Source organism: Patella vulgata, chromosome 4 (genome assembly GCF_932274485.2).
Source record: "Patella vulgata chromosome 4, xgPatVulg1.2, whole genome shotgun sequence".
Classification (NCBI taxonomy): domain Eukaryota; kingdom Metazoa; phylum Mollusca; class Gastropoda; family Patellidae; genus Patella; species Patella vulgata.
Window position 1 is genome coordinate 77,481,153 of NC_065882.2, and position 15,581 is coordinate 77,496,733.

Genomic DNA, 15,581 nt, shown 5'->3' on the forward strand with positions numbered 1-15,581 from the left:
ATGTGTACTTGGGACCTCGGTTTTTCGTCCCATCCGAACCACTAGACAGCTGTCCTTGTCAGGCCCTCCGTCCTGCATCACTGACAAGGGGGAAACCACGCTGGAAAATCTGGATGAACTTTCTCGGCCAATGCAGGGATCGAACACCCGACCTACAGGCTAGCGAGCCCCCAAACTAGGTCATTTCGGGACTAAAATATGGTTCAATTTTATTCCAATAATTTGATTGCACGTAGGGATCTGTAGCAGTGCTAGGAAACCGGAGGACCCAGAGTTTTTAGGACCCAGAGAAAACTCGCGAGGTTGGACAGGCGACCCTACTCCTTGTCGACTCAATAACAGTATTTATGATACAGCGCGCATGTGATGACCATTCGGCCATCAAACCCCCACGTTCTCGGATAAACCTTTCTTCATTGTGATTTATTATCACTTGGTAACACCCCATTTGCTTCTCAAATTAGTGTGTTTCTGAAATTGACCAATCAATAAATAGATACATGTACTGTTATTAATTGTTAGCTCTTTCTCTAATCTTCCATAATTCCCCTTTAAGCGGAGTGATAAGCAATTTGATCGTTGGATGTTTTATAAAATAATAACTAATAATCACCATCTATTTATTAAGGGATTAGTGTGGGGGATATCAACCTCACTATACGTTGGGTTGCTTATCGGTACTTTAAATATACAGATAACAAATGATTTAAATCAAAGCCGTTTGTTTATTTTCTATGAACAAAAATTATAACAGAACAAAACACTGATCATCATAATACAAGTTGACTGACTTTAAACACACCTGATTATATAGGTCATATACACTATATATCTATCTACATATATATCTACAAATATTTTTATATCATATCAATCGGATTAAAACATGGATCCTATTTTGTTTCGTTTTTCATAGTTTAAAATTTTGTTTTACTTGTCTTTACTACACTAGGATCTGGAAGAGTTGTTATATAACCTGCGTTATGATTGATGTGAGGGACTAGCCAATGAAATGGTCTGTTACGGCGAGTTCTTGGTGTGCGTTGCATGGAACTGTGGGTAACCTACTAGAAACGTCAACGCGGATTGCTTAATCAATGTCTGACGTTCGTACAACCTGACTCAACCTTTTACTACAACTGGTCAGATCTTCATATAGTGTAGGCCATCGAAAGTATAAAAAAACGAAACGAAATATAGGTCTGTATTTTAATCAAATTGATTTTATATCATATCCTACATGAAATTAACTTACATGTGTGGTAAAACGGTCGACAGTGAGACATTGCGTAATATGTGGATACTGATCTATTAAACATACATTATGCAAGAGCTAAATCTCCCTATTGCTGGTCTTTCTATGGGTCTGAAATGTTATCTAAATTATTAATTAGACATTAATTAACTTATCCATACCACAATCAACTCTTGATGGCATCGCTAGCCTGCGATGTTTATTGGATTAGGTTCCGATTTACTGTTCGACTTCCATTCATAAATTTAATCATGAAATGGATAATCGAGACTATGTTTTTTATCTTACCGACTTTAGTAGTAATGACTTTAGTAATGATGACCGAGGCTGGGTGGTAAATTCAATTGCTAAAATCTCAATTCAGAGTGGATCAATTTGACTGAAATTTTCAGCAAATTCCCTTTACATTATCTAGTTTTTAACTATTATATAGTGCGAACTGCCAGCTCTTTATCTAATCTCCCATAATGTATCTTTAAGTAATGTATTGCTCAAGACCATTAAATAATTTAAAATACAGATACACTGTCCGTATCTCCATGTCAATGAAATAATCGCACGAGTCCAATATATCATCTAGAATAAATAATGTACAATGGGCAGATAACTATTGTTAGAAATTATGGTACGCCAACTTCACAGAATAAGTTTGGCATAATTTGGAAGGTTCATGGTCACTTTTAATTTTTGGGTAAATTATATCAAGTACAGCTTGTTTTAAATCTAACTCTGAATATACCCAGAATAAATGTTAAATATTGAGCTTGACACAAACACACTCAAATCAAACATGGCGTCCTCCACGGAAACCTTGACATTGAACGAACTATGAACTTTTAGCTAGAAAGCGCAAGATTGGTATTCACGATGATCGAGGAATTTGATAAGACTCTTAGTGCCAAAATATGCAGGGTATTACGCGAAGGGTTTGAAGATGATCTTTTCCGCAAATTTTCTATATTTTTATATCATGTGTTTTGTTGTAGTCACCTAACTTACTACACAGAAACTGAAGAATTCTACCATATTCTTTTTTGCACCCATTGCCAGGCTTCCATATTTATTTTTAGTACTTTGTTACCCATACAGATATCAATTTAAAACACTTTATACAAAAATAATATCTCCACTGTTTTTTGCATTTTTTTTAATAAATAAAATGATAATCTTTGGTCTTGAAAGTTCTATTCTATAACGATGTACCGATGACATCATATACTATAAAAAGATTCTTCTTAGATCCGATGATGAGGTTATGGTGTTGCATTGTGGACATAATTTCTTGGCTCCCTGAAAAAAATCAAATTAAATCGAGTTTTATAACACCGCTAAATAGAGAATCTCCTACTTGTCTTTTTTTATATCAAAATTATCAAGACAAGTTGATAATGTAAAAAGAATGAAGCTTTTTTCTTTACTTTAACCACGAGTGTTGATATTTTTCAATATCAAAAAGGATGAGTAAAATATTTTATTTATCACCCAACCCTTTCCATCCTTTTTAATTGACCAATCAAATTCATGTAAAGCGATATCTCCAATGTAGATATCGCTCAGTAGAATATGACAGTTATCACCCAAGCGATATCTACAGTAGAATGTGTTATTGGGTGATAAAAAAATATCATCATTGTTTTTATAATATATAGAAGGCACATTGGCTCAGTGACTATAACGCAGTGCCTTATTCACTGAAAGAGAGAGAGAGAAATGGGGTTTAAGGTCCACTTGACACAAAGTAGGTCATTTCGGGACTAACATGGTTTAATTTTATCTCAATAATTCGCTTGCGCGTAGGGTTTTTTAGCAGTCCCGAAATTCCCTAGTTTGTGTCGAGTGGAAGTTAAACCCCATTTCTCTCCCTCTCTCTATCAATGGTGATATAGACAAGTTGTCTTATTTCATTATGCTTAGCGCACTCGCAGGGGTCTTTCCTGTGGGAGGAAACCAGAGTACCCGGAGTAAAGAAGCCCCTATCTCCAAGCCACATACGCTCACACCAGAGATCGAAACCACAACCGCAAGCCAGAAGTGACCGGCCAGCTAGAGGTCGAAGCACAACACTCTAGACCAATAGGCCATCCCAACCCCTCAGTCAGTAGTGAAAGTGGAAAGGTTTTATACTTACTAGAGTTTGAAGCCAACAAGATTCACAGTGTACATGCCAACATTGTATAGAGGCTAATGGTTCTTTATAGGCATCCTGTAAAAAAACATTCACAACATACTTTTATTGTTTCAATATTTCATGAAATGAGAGAGAGAGAGAGAGAGAGAGAGAGAGAGAGAGATGGGGTTTAACCACAAACTAGGTCATTTCGGGACTAACATATGGTTCAATTTTATTTCAATAATTCACATGCGCGTAAGGTTCTTTAGCAGTGGGAGGAAACCGGAGGACCCAGAGAAAACCCATCAGGGTGGACAGGTGACCCTACACCTTGTCACGTACAACCGGTTGATGAAATGAAATGGGGTTTAACGTCCTTCTGTTCTGCTCCTATACTGGGTTAATGAAGACGGGCATATGCCATACAGTCTGCTATGCTATGCGGGAAATTTTTCCTGGCAAGCGGAACTATGGCCTACTCTTATATCAAATTCCAATTGCTAAGGGATCTTTTACATGCACGCCAATGTATACACAGGCCCTCGGTTTTTGTCACATCCGAACAACTAGACAGCTGTCCTTGTCAGGTCCTCCATCCTGTCCACTGACAAGTGGAAAACACGTTGGAAAATCTTGACGAACATTCTCGGCCAATGCAGGGATCGAACACGCGACCTCCAAGCTAGAGAGCTCAATATTTGATACAATCTTCTTAATTATGAAGAACATAAAAGTTACATAGTATAAATTAAGTTATATTTATAGCACGGCTTTCATGAGTTAACAGGTTTAACAAGAGGCCGAAGGCAAAGGGGTTAAACCTGTTAACGAATGAAGCATGCTATAAATGACTTGCAACACTGACAACTGCTCAACATGCTTATTGTTATTGCACAGAAAACCCACCCCACTTCTCTATATGATTTCTACTAAAACTAGTGTAAACCAGCAAAAGAGTGCAATAACATTGAACATGTCTAGTTATTGCACGGTTAAGTTCCACCCAATCTACTAAAGGGAAAACAATCTGCTTATTTTAATTATGTATAAAATATTATCTGCAATATCAAGTTAAATAAAGCTATTTCACACACGCATGTATCAAATAAATTTCAATCCTATTTCATCAAGATTAAGACTTTATGCTTTTTATTTGTAAAAGTTGTGTTGTTGGGATCATCTTGCTAATTACATCCCAAAAAAACAATTTTACTTACCATACAAATTAGACATTTTTGTTTATTTTTTTGCTCTTCTTTATCTTTAAGTTTTGCTTTTAAAGCTTCAATCAGTTCATGTGATGAGCTAAAATTACTGAAAATAAAAAACAAGAATTAATTTGAATGCTAGATAAACATGTACATGGAACATACTATTTTATCTTTGTTAACAATTATTGACCTTTGTCTTATTCTGCATGAAAGTTGCTAAGCTGCAGCATTATGTCCAATCAGCAACATTATGCAAAACAAGCAACATTAACTTATGTCCAATGAGCAATATAATGTCAAATATGCAATGTCCAATTAGCAACAACGTAAGGTCCAATTAGCAATGTAATGCCCAATGACAGCAACGTAATGTCCAATGACAGCAACATAATGTCCAATGACAGCAACGTAATGTCCAATGACAGCAACGTAATGTCCAATGAGCAATGTAATGTCCAATGAGAACAAAATAATGTCCAATAACAGCAACACAATTTCATATTTTCCTAAACACATTTATATTTTTTCACATTTAATGGCAAGATAAATGGGGTTTAACGTCCACTTGACACAAACTAGATCATTTCGGAAATAGCATATGGTTCAATTTTATTTTAATAATTTGCTTGCGCATTGGGGTCTTTTCACGTACAACCGGGGAATCGAAACCATGCCAGCTGACTTAATGATACAACGTGCATGCGCTAACCATTCGGTCACCCACTCCTACAAATAGAAAAGTTGATAAAAAGATTGTTTACCTATCAATATCATTATTATGATTAGATGTTGATATCTGGTGATTTGATTTACATACAGCTGTACTATTATAAACAGGTGTTTGATCCATGTCTTTAGAACAATTCCTAGAAGAAATATCAGTACATAGTTTGGTAATGGTATAGGAAATCGATTAACAGGGAGATATCAATTTGAAACATATTTAGTTTCCTTAGTACCATTCAAAGGTTTCCCAGAAAATAAATTTTGGAGAACTTGGAGCATTGTCCAAACCCATTCATATAAAGGCAAAGCGAAAGAGAGAAATAAGGTTTAACATCCACTCAACACAAACTAGGTCATTTCGGGACTAACATATGGTTCAATTTTATTTCAATTATTCACTTGTGCGTAGGGGTCTTTGGCAGTGGGAGGAAACTGGAGGACCCAGAGAAAAACCACGAGGTTGAACAGGTGACCCTACTCCTTGTTCCGTGCAACCAGGGAATCGAAACCAAAATTTTGGAGAACTTGGAGCATTGTTCAAACCCATTCATATAAAAGCAAAGCAATTAGGCAATAAAGTGATAATGCCAAAGCAGGACATGTCTTTAAATAGGAATGGAATAGGCTTAATGTTTGATCAAAACAATACTTTGGTTGTTTTGAAACTTTCTATTCTATGGGTTTATCTTCAGCTCTTCGATCGAACATATAAAATTCATTTGTCCCAGTTGGTACATAAAAGTAGGACGTTAGAAACCATTTCATTTCATTTCTTAGATTTCCTTAAAAAACACAGAGAGAGAGAGAGAGAGAGAGAGAGAGAGAGAGAATTGGGGTCCAACCTCTAATCGACACAAATCAGATTCATTCAATTTATTTCAATAATTCGCTTGTGCGTAGCTGTCTTTAGCAGTGGAAGGAAACTGGAGGACCCAGAGAAAACCCATGGGGTTGGACAGGCGACTCTACTCCTCTTCAAGTACAGCTGGGGAATCGAAATCACGCCAGTTGAATGAATGACAGACGTTATGATAAAACGCATACATGCTAACCATTCGTCCAAACAACCCCCCATTAAAAAATAGATTCCATTACAATTCTTAGAGTTTCTTTCACTTTGAGAAGCCGGAGTATTAACCCGTTAAATGCGTAGTGCGTTATATAACATCCTGGACAACTGCCACTCACCGTGTGTAGGGCGTAATATAACGCCTTGGAGGTATTTTCCCCAACCTATTCTTCGAACATACGATCGCAGCATGTGTAGGACGTTATATTACGCCTGGTCGAGGAAATCTAATTGAAGGGAGACAACTCTATTTACCGTTAGTTTTAATATGGTTTCAGACTACTATCATTTGTATTCAGGAATAAAAAGGTCCAAAAATGACGTCTTTCATCAAATTAATTACACAATAGGTGGTAGTTAACGTTTTAAAAACTACACAGTTAACGGGTTAATCTGTGAAAATGCCAACTTACCCTAATAACGCCCCTCTTAAAGCTAATCTCTCTTGATTCTCACTCGGTTCATCAGCTCGTAATGGTACTATATCAACTTCAGAGTATCTTCATTTCGTTAAGGAAACAAATATACATTAACAGGCCAAGATGAGTGGTGACACTGGAGGAATATTTCTAGTACCCTAGAGCACCATATAGGGTCATCAAGAGCAGTGCCAGATACTCTAACAAATACAACATAATTTTTAGAATCAATTATAAAGGGAAAGAACAGTTGCCAAGGAAAGAAATGAAATGTGCTATGAGGGAAATTTTGCAATGGTCTACTCTTATATCGAATCCCAAGGGATCTTTTACATGCACGCCAATGTGTTTATGGAACTTCAGTTTTTCCTCCCATCCGAATGATTGACAGCTGTCTTTGTCAGCCCCTTAGTCCAGCACAACTGACAAGGGAAAACCACGTCGGAAGATCTGAATGAACTTTCTCGACCAATGCAGGGATCGAGCCAGCATCTTACCCACTTAGCCATCGTGGCTCCTCGCAAGGCAAAGAAACAAATATACACTTACAGGCCAATAAGAGTGGTGACACAGAGGAAATATTCCTAGAACCCTAGAGCACCATTTAGAATTGTAAGCTATTGTTATATTGCACTACAAAGGGAATGATAGCTTGCCAGGCAAAAAAACAAGAAGAGTTATGACACAGGAGGAATATTCCTAGAACATCATTTATGATTGTAAGCTATGGTTATATTGTGTTACAAAGGGAAAGATAGGTTGCCAGACAAATAAACAGAACCTAATCAGTTTAAATTGATCAAGCAGTTGAGTATTTAATGATATGAATTATAAGGATACTGAGGAGTTCCATATTGTTCTGAATCATCAACATCTACATTTAAATCACAATCTTCATCTGATAGTTTACGACAACTACTCGTTAAAAATCCTGAACCTGAAAAAATATTTAACATATCATCTATTAAGTATTGGACTTTTGATATAAATGAACTCCTAAACATGTAGAAATATTAGACTTTAATTATAAATAACCTCAGAAACATGTATACAGTATTGAACTTGCAGTATAATGAACTCAAAATCATGTGTAAACGCCGTAAAGTATTGGGCTTTCAGAACAAATGAACTAAGAACATCCATTAGTATTGAACTTTCGGTATAAATGAACTCAGAACATGAAAAATATATCGAACTTTAGTATAAATGAACTCAAAACCATAAAGTCTTGGACTTTCATTATAAATGAACTCAGAAACATTTATAAACTATTGAGCTTTCAATATAAATGAACTCTGAAAATGTATTGGACTTTGGGTACAGATGAGCTCAAAAACCTGCAATTAATGCATCATGAACTTGTTGATATATAGTCAATTGTAAGAAATAGTTAATTTGTAAGAATCTATATTTTCCATAATAAAAAGTAAGAGAAAATATTCTACATACCAGCGAAGCCACCTTCTAGTAATGATGTAGCTCGTATTCGTGTTTGACCTGCCCATGTATATTCTTCATACTGTTCTCCATCACCCTCTACATCAACAGGTTCATCTTCTAAATCACCTCTCTATAATAAAACACAATATATTACTACACTGGGGTGCCATGGTGGCTAAGTGGGTAAGACGCTGGCTCGCTAGCCTGGAGGCTGCATGTTCGATCCCAGCATTGGCCAAGAAAGTTCATAGGGATTTTCCAACGTGGTTTCCCCTTGTCAGTGGTGCAGGACGGAGGGAGTCGTCACGTACATCATAGGGATGCAAAACAACACACTATTGGACAAAATGACAGAGAGAGAGAAATGGGGTTTAACGTCTACTCGACACAAACTAAGTCATTAAGGGACTTTGTGGGTCAATTTTATTTCAATAATTCCCTTGTGCGCAGGGGTCTTTAGCAGTGGGAGGAAACCAGAGGACCTGGAGAAAACCCACGGGGTTGGACAGGCGACCCTACTCCTTGTCACGTACAAGCGGGGAATCGAAACCATGCCACTTGACTCAATGACAGATCTGTGATCAAACGCAAACACGTTGACCATTCGGCCACTCAACCCCCCACACAATGACAAACCCTATGATCTAAAGCGCATGTTATACCACTCAGCCACCCAACCCTCCCTGAAGTTAACAAATAGTACTACACCATTGGACACAGAGAGAGAGAGAGAGAGAGAGAGAGAGAGAGAGAGAGAGAGAGAGTTTAACCTCCACTCGACACAAACTAGGTCATTTCAGGACTAACACATGGTTCAATTTTATTTCAATAATTCGCTTGCGCGTAGGGGTCAACCGGAGGACCAGGAGAAAACCCACGAGGTTGGATAGACGACCAAACTCCTTGTCACGTACAACCGGGGAATCGAAATCCTGCCAGTTGACTCAATGACAGACCGTATGATACAGCGCACGCGTAGTAACTATTCGGCCATCCAACCCCCCTGGACACAATGACAAACCCTATGATTTAAAGCGCATGTTATACCACTCGGCCACCCAACCTTCCTAGAAGTTAACAACAAGTACAGGTTTGTCTACTTACACGTTTAAGACAGAGTTCAACATGTGAATTGAGTTCATCTGATGTACCGGTTAATTTCTCATTACATATAGGACATGATGATTCCTTGACAACACCATCCTCACCAGGTTTCTTCTTACGATTTCGACAGCGAGCTGAAATAAAACAAAACACAATTTGAAACATACATTATGTAAGATTTAATAAAAGATACATTGTGTAAGATTTAGATAAACATACATTATGTAAGATTTAGATAAACATACATTATGCAAGATTTAGATAAAGAGCTAGTCATTCTTGCTATAATAATTCGAAAATAGATAATGTAAAATGAATAATTTGAAAATTTCATTCAAATTACTCTATTGTGAGCGAAGATATTTGCCTTTGAAGGTTTGACAAGACGTGTGCAATAATTTCAACCACCGTACTGGTTGTTTGAAGCTAAGTCTCACTCCTCCATTTTTAGCTTAAATCAAAATATGGCTGAACTGTTCTACTGTTTTTAATATCGGAGAAATCCGATGCCATCGAGAGTTGATTATGGCCTGGATAAGTTAATAAATGTCTAATTAATAATTTAGATAATATTTCAGGCCTAAAGAAAGACCTGCGATAGGCAGATTTAGCTCTCGCAGAATATATGTTTACTATTGATAAATCGTTGAGACTAAATGTGCAAAAAAAGATTTAAAACGCTTCATAATATTGAAGTGGCAATATTGTTATTAATTTATGAAACCCAACCACTACCAGTTTTTACATTTAGTTAAAGGGTGTATGGCTCTATTTTTTGGAACCTTGAAATAGAGAGAGAGAGAGAAATGGGGTTTAACGTCCACTCGACACAAACTAGGTCATTTCGGGACTAACATATGGTTTAATTTTATTTCAATAATTCGCTTGCACGTAGGGGTCTTTAGCAGTGGGAGGAAACCGGAGGGCCCGGAGAAAACCCACGAGGTTGGACAAGCGACCCTACTCCTTGCCACGTACAACCGGGGATTCGAAACCACGCCAGTCGACTCAATGACAGGCTTTATGATACAGCGCGCGCACGCTAACCATTCAGCCATCCAACCCCCCACCTTGAAATAGACAAAAATAGTTGTAACAGAACATGTAAGATGAAAGTATGTACAGTGATTTATATTCAATTTTTCAAAAAAATATTGTAATTTTTCTAATCAATTATGTTTGGTGAAATACGTGAACAGTTCAAGTTGAACAGCAGTCGTTTATGCCTTTTTAGTGCGTTCTACATCATCCAGAACGCGGGTTATATAACAACTCTTCCAGATCCTAGTGTAGTAAAGACAAGTAAAATGAAATTTTGAACAATAAAAGAAACGAAAAGAAATAGGATCTGTGTTTTAATCCGATTGTCTCTAAATTAATATGCATATTCATGAATAAGTACAATTAAGGGCTGATAAAAGTCGATAATAGTTGATAATGATCTTTTAGAGGCATTTAGTAATTGGATAGAGCAATAAACTATAACACATACTTATGGAAGAACAATAAATCAGTAATTGTTCTTCCATAAGTATGTGTTATAGTTTATTGATAAAGTCGACTAACTTTTCTGATTGAGAAAGACCCATTGTCACTTTAACCAAAAAACAAAATTATAAAATTTTCAACATTTCGCACATTTTTTTTGTTGTCTTGTCTAAACATGATCCACTTGTCATACAGAAATGACAAATTCAAAATGACATCTTTGTTGGAGTAAATTAGGATATCAGAAAACCATAAAATAAAACAAGTTATCAAATACGCTCCGATTATTAACTGGATTACGATAAAATATATCAAACCAAGTGTCTTATTACAAACAGATTCTAAAAAATATATCCAACCATGTGTCTCGTTACAAATTCTAAAAAATAGGACTCGCTCGTCTCGAGTTATTAATTACTTATTGTCACATGTCCAACTAGTTTGTAATGTATACATGAACAAGATCTACAACAGATGCTTTTTAAGCGTCCATCTTTTGTTCGCCATGACAACCACAATTAATTTATAATTCTTTCAAATGTCGCTTGATGTCTCAAATTGTACAGAATAGTTGCTAATCAAATTTTATTTAAAATGATAAATTTGTTGAAACAGGAAGAAAATTTCATATCTATAAGTTTTTGTAGTGATAAAAGAAATTAAAATGTCCTAATTTGAATTTAAATAATAAAAAATAGAAATTACTGTGTCCTAATTTGTATTTAAATAATAAACAAAATAGAAATTACTGTCCTAATTTGAATTTAAATAATAAAAAATATAAATTACTGTGAATTTAAATAATAAAAACTAAAAATTATTGTAAATTTAATTAATAAAAAATAAAAATTACTGTAAATTTAATTAATAAAAAATATAAATTACTTTGTCTTAATTTGAATTTAAATAATAAAAAATAGAAATTACTGTGTCATAATTTGAATTTAAATAATAATAAAAAAAGAACCACACATCAATGACAAAGCAAAATAAACTGGATTAGTGTCCAATTAACACAAAATACTTGTGGCTAATTTTAAAAGTTTTATTTTTTTTCTTAGTGTGCTCGAAACTAAAGCTGTAAGGGATAGAGATTAATGTGGTTTAATGTCCACTCAACACAAACTAGTTTTTTTCGGGACTAACATCAAGTATATCTTTATTTCAATAATTCAGTTGCACACAGGGATCTTGAGCAGTTGCGCACAGGGATCAGCGAATTTGAGCAGTTGCGCTCAGGGATCTTTAGGAGCTGGAAAAAAAACACTGAGAAAACCCATGAGGTCCGGCAAGTGACCATATTCCTCATCATGTACAAGCTTGGGACTGGAACAACAAACACTGACGAACTTTATGATCTACAGCACCATCATCCTGACCCCCCACCCCACACCACACTCCTCACCCCCTCACAAGGAAACCATTAATGAACTTACCACCTGTTTTGTGTTTACCAAAACAGGTGAAAGCACCCCTTTAATTGTTGAAGAAGTTTGAGTCTGGATATACTTACAGCTTAAACGAGCTTGACGATTGCACCGGATGCGTAAATACGTCTGAAAAAGGAAAAAAAACAAATTAATCAATCCTAAAGCCTGTTACAATAATATTCGGGCAACCAATTAGAATTGCCACAACCGTTTTTGTCATCTCTTATCACGCTGGTCAATAAAAAGAACGTTCATTAAAATGGCACCAGTAATTATAAACCAATATAAACGATGAGTTGTGTTTACCGATAGAAAACTAGAGTTTTACTGGTAATTACCGCGAAAAAAAAAGATAAAACGGCAATATCTATAAATAGCTGTATTAATTCCAATTAACTTTTTCTCTTTCAATAATTTTGTTATTGTCACATTTTAAATGTTTCGTGATTATGCAATGACCTTTTATATGAATACTGTCTGATATTTCATATTAGCGTTGTCTGTTCCTAAGAGATGGATACACCATAGAATCCCTTGTTTAGAATGCCAGATATTGTCAACAAAAAATTAATGTTAAAAAGGTTAAAAATATATGGGTCCCTATTCCTCTCATTTTCCAGACAATAATTATATTTTTACTAATCAAACACTTATTTAAAGAGACATTATGGGAGATTAAATAAAGAGCTAACAGTTCTTGCTATAATAGTTGACAAATAGATAACATAAAGAAAATATGTTGAAAATTTCAGTCAAATTGCTCCACTGTGAACCAAGATATTAGCCTCGATCATCATTACTAAAGTCGGTACGACAGTCTCAATTATCCATTTTGACGTTAAATCATCTATCAAAAAATGTATTCAAATCCAGTAAATATCACAGGCTAGCGATGGCATCGAGAGTTGATTATGGCCGGGATAAGTTAATTAATGTCTAATTAATAATTTAGATAAAATTTCAGGCCTAAAGAAAGACCTGCAATAGGCAGATTTAGTTCTTGCATAATGCATGTTTAAACTAACAAAAAATATATGATTCCTTTTTAAGACAATAGTTTTATTAATACTTCTATAAACTGCCCCCAAAATATAAACGTGGCCCATTTAGACAATGGTTTTAGTTTTACTAATAAAATTTGTCTATAAACTGCCCCTTTCCAGAAAACAGCTTTATTTTTACCCATAAGACTCTTATATTGAATTCCAACTGCCAAAGGATCTTTTACGATGGTTTTATTTTTACAAATAAAATTCTTCTATAAACTGCTTCTTTCCAGACAACAGCTTTATTTTTACACGTAAGACTCTTATATTGAATTCCAGCTACCAAGGGATCTTTTACGTGCATGTCAACGTGTACACAGGGTTTTGGTTTTCCGTCCCATCTGAATAACTAGATAGCTGTCCTTGTTATCAGGCCCTCCGTCCTGCAACACTAACAAGGGAAACCACACCGTAAAATCCTGATAAACTTTATTTAAATATGTCCATATTAAAACTACCATTCAATTTAGCTGTAAGTGCCGATGGGTAGCAGCATGGAGCAGGGTATTTGAGTCCATGTTTTTATAGGTATTTTAGCCAATTAGAAATTAACCAAATTTGAGTTAAAATGTGAATTTATTATAAAATGGAAATAAATTGTTCGTACCTCGAACCTGGCTTGTGAAATAACTTCTGGTGATGGGGAATCTTTACCTTTACGACAACCAGAAGGTGAAGGTAACGACTGAAAGCAAAATATTCAATCTTTGATTACTAGACCTACAAGGGATCTTTTACGTGCATTCCAATGTATACACAGGACCGCAGTTTTTCAACTCATCAGAAGGACTAGACAGCTGTCCTTGTCAGGCCCTCCATCCTGCATCACTGACAAGGGAGAAACATGCCGGAACATCTGGATGAACTTTCTCGGTCAATGCAGGGATCGAACACCCGACCTCCAGGCTAGCGAGCCAGCGTCTTACCCACTTAGCCACGTGATCCCCCAAAAATTCATTTGTATGTAATAACAATAATGTACATTTGTAGGGTGCTAAATCCACCCGAAATCATGCTCAAAGCGTAGTGAGAAAATAGTTATATACACCATGAGTGGAAAGTCTAATTCCCCAAAAAAGTAGTTAGAAATAATAAATGAAATCTCACCTTTCGACCTTGAGGGGTCGTATCTCGTGATTTTCTTCCACCCCTGAAAAAAAACATTTTATACAATGTAATAATACATATATAAATTTTCAAAACACTCAAACGATAAATGTTTACTTTTATAAAAAAAATTCTTAATTCATGGTTACCGTATCTGTGTTTATACCACAAATGTATTACACAAAAACAGGGGGTTGGATGGCTGAATGGTTACCATGTGCGGGCTGTATCATAAGGCCTGTCATTGAGTCAACTGGCATGGTTTCGATTCCCTGGTTGTACGTGACAAGGAGTAGGGTTGCCTGTCCAATCTTGTGGGTTTTCTCTGGGTCCTGCGCTTTCCTCCCAATGCTAAAGACCTCTACGCGCATGCGAATTATTGAAATAAAATTAAACCATGTTAAACCCGAAATGACCTAGTTTGTGTCGAGTGGAGTGGACGTTAAACCCCTTTTCTATCTCTCTCTCTCTCTTTACACAAAAACACATACTTATGGAAAAACAGCTTTATTTATTTGGGCGACGTTTCAAAGAGTATTCTCGGAACGTTATCAAGCTAATACAGTAATACAAGAATTATGAGATCAATATATACTAAAAAAACTATAACAACAATTCATGAAACCATGCAGGACAACAACAAGATGAAAGTGGGTTATTGAAAAAAAACCACAACAAGTTTTACATGAAAACCAAATATTTATTAAGTTATTTGTCTCTGTAATTGAGAGAATAAATGTAGCTTTATTTCTGAAAATCTAGCTTTACAATTCATATTATCATTGTACTCGATTTCTCTATAATAAAAACAATCTGTCTATTTAGAAATACATTTCAATTGTTCACGTCTTTTCAGCCACAATTTTCAAACATAAAGGCCATTTTTTTTATCCTTTCTTGCCATCACGAAAACGAGACAAATAACAAAATAATAAGACGAGTAGAAACTCCGGTTTATCCATTTGGAAAGAAAATTCTTTTGAAAATTTTCGAACTGTGTGCATCAAGGGTGATGTAAATGGATTTAATCCGAGTTAATAAGTCTGCTTATTTGGATTTATAGAGCGCGTCTCATGTCTTATATCTTAATTTACCGTTCTATTAGTTCTAATGTAGTGAAACGTAATTCAATTAACTTTCTACAATGGCGGTAATACGGACTAATTGGCTCTTATA

At 35.6% G+C, this 15,581-nt stretch overlaps 1 protein-coding gene across 2 annotated transcripts in view; it reads right to left on the reverse strand.

The window, feature by feature from the left end:
* Positions 1-705: 705 nt before the first annotated feature.
* The window catches only part of LOC126819426 (E3 ubiquitin-protein ligase Rnf220), a 34,451-nt gene continuing 19,575 nt past the window's right edge, over positions 706-15,581 (reverse strand). For both annotated transcript variants that reach the window (XM_050547448.2, XM_050547446.2), the window contains 11 exons: positions 14,406-14,448; positions 13,906-13,983; positions 12,336-12,378; positions 9,335-9,468; positions 8,240-8,360; positions 7,631-7,727; positions 6,785-6,871; positions 5,338-5,442; positions 4,583-4,679; positions 3,384-3,458; positions 706-2,545 (listed from right to left, as the gene is read on the reverse strand). In XM_050547448.2, the coding sequence (XP_050403405.1) occupies positions 2,474-2,545; positions 3,384-3,458; positions 4,583-4,679; positions 5,338-5,442; positions 6,785-6,871; positions 7,631-7,727; positions 8,240-8,360; positions 9,335-9,468; positions 12,336-12,378; positions 13,906-13,983; positions 14,406-14,448 (952 nt within the window). In that variant the 3' untranslated portion in view covers positions 706-2,473. The remainder of the gene's footprint in view (positions 2,546-3,383; positions 3,459-4,582; positions 4,680-5,337; positions 5,443-6,784; positions 6,872-7,630; positions 7,728-8,239; positions 8,361-9,334; positions 9,469-12,335; positions 12,379-13,905; positions 13,984-14,405; positions 14,449-15,581) is intronic.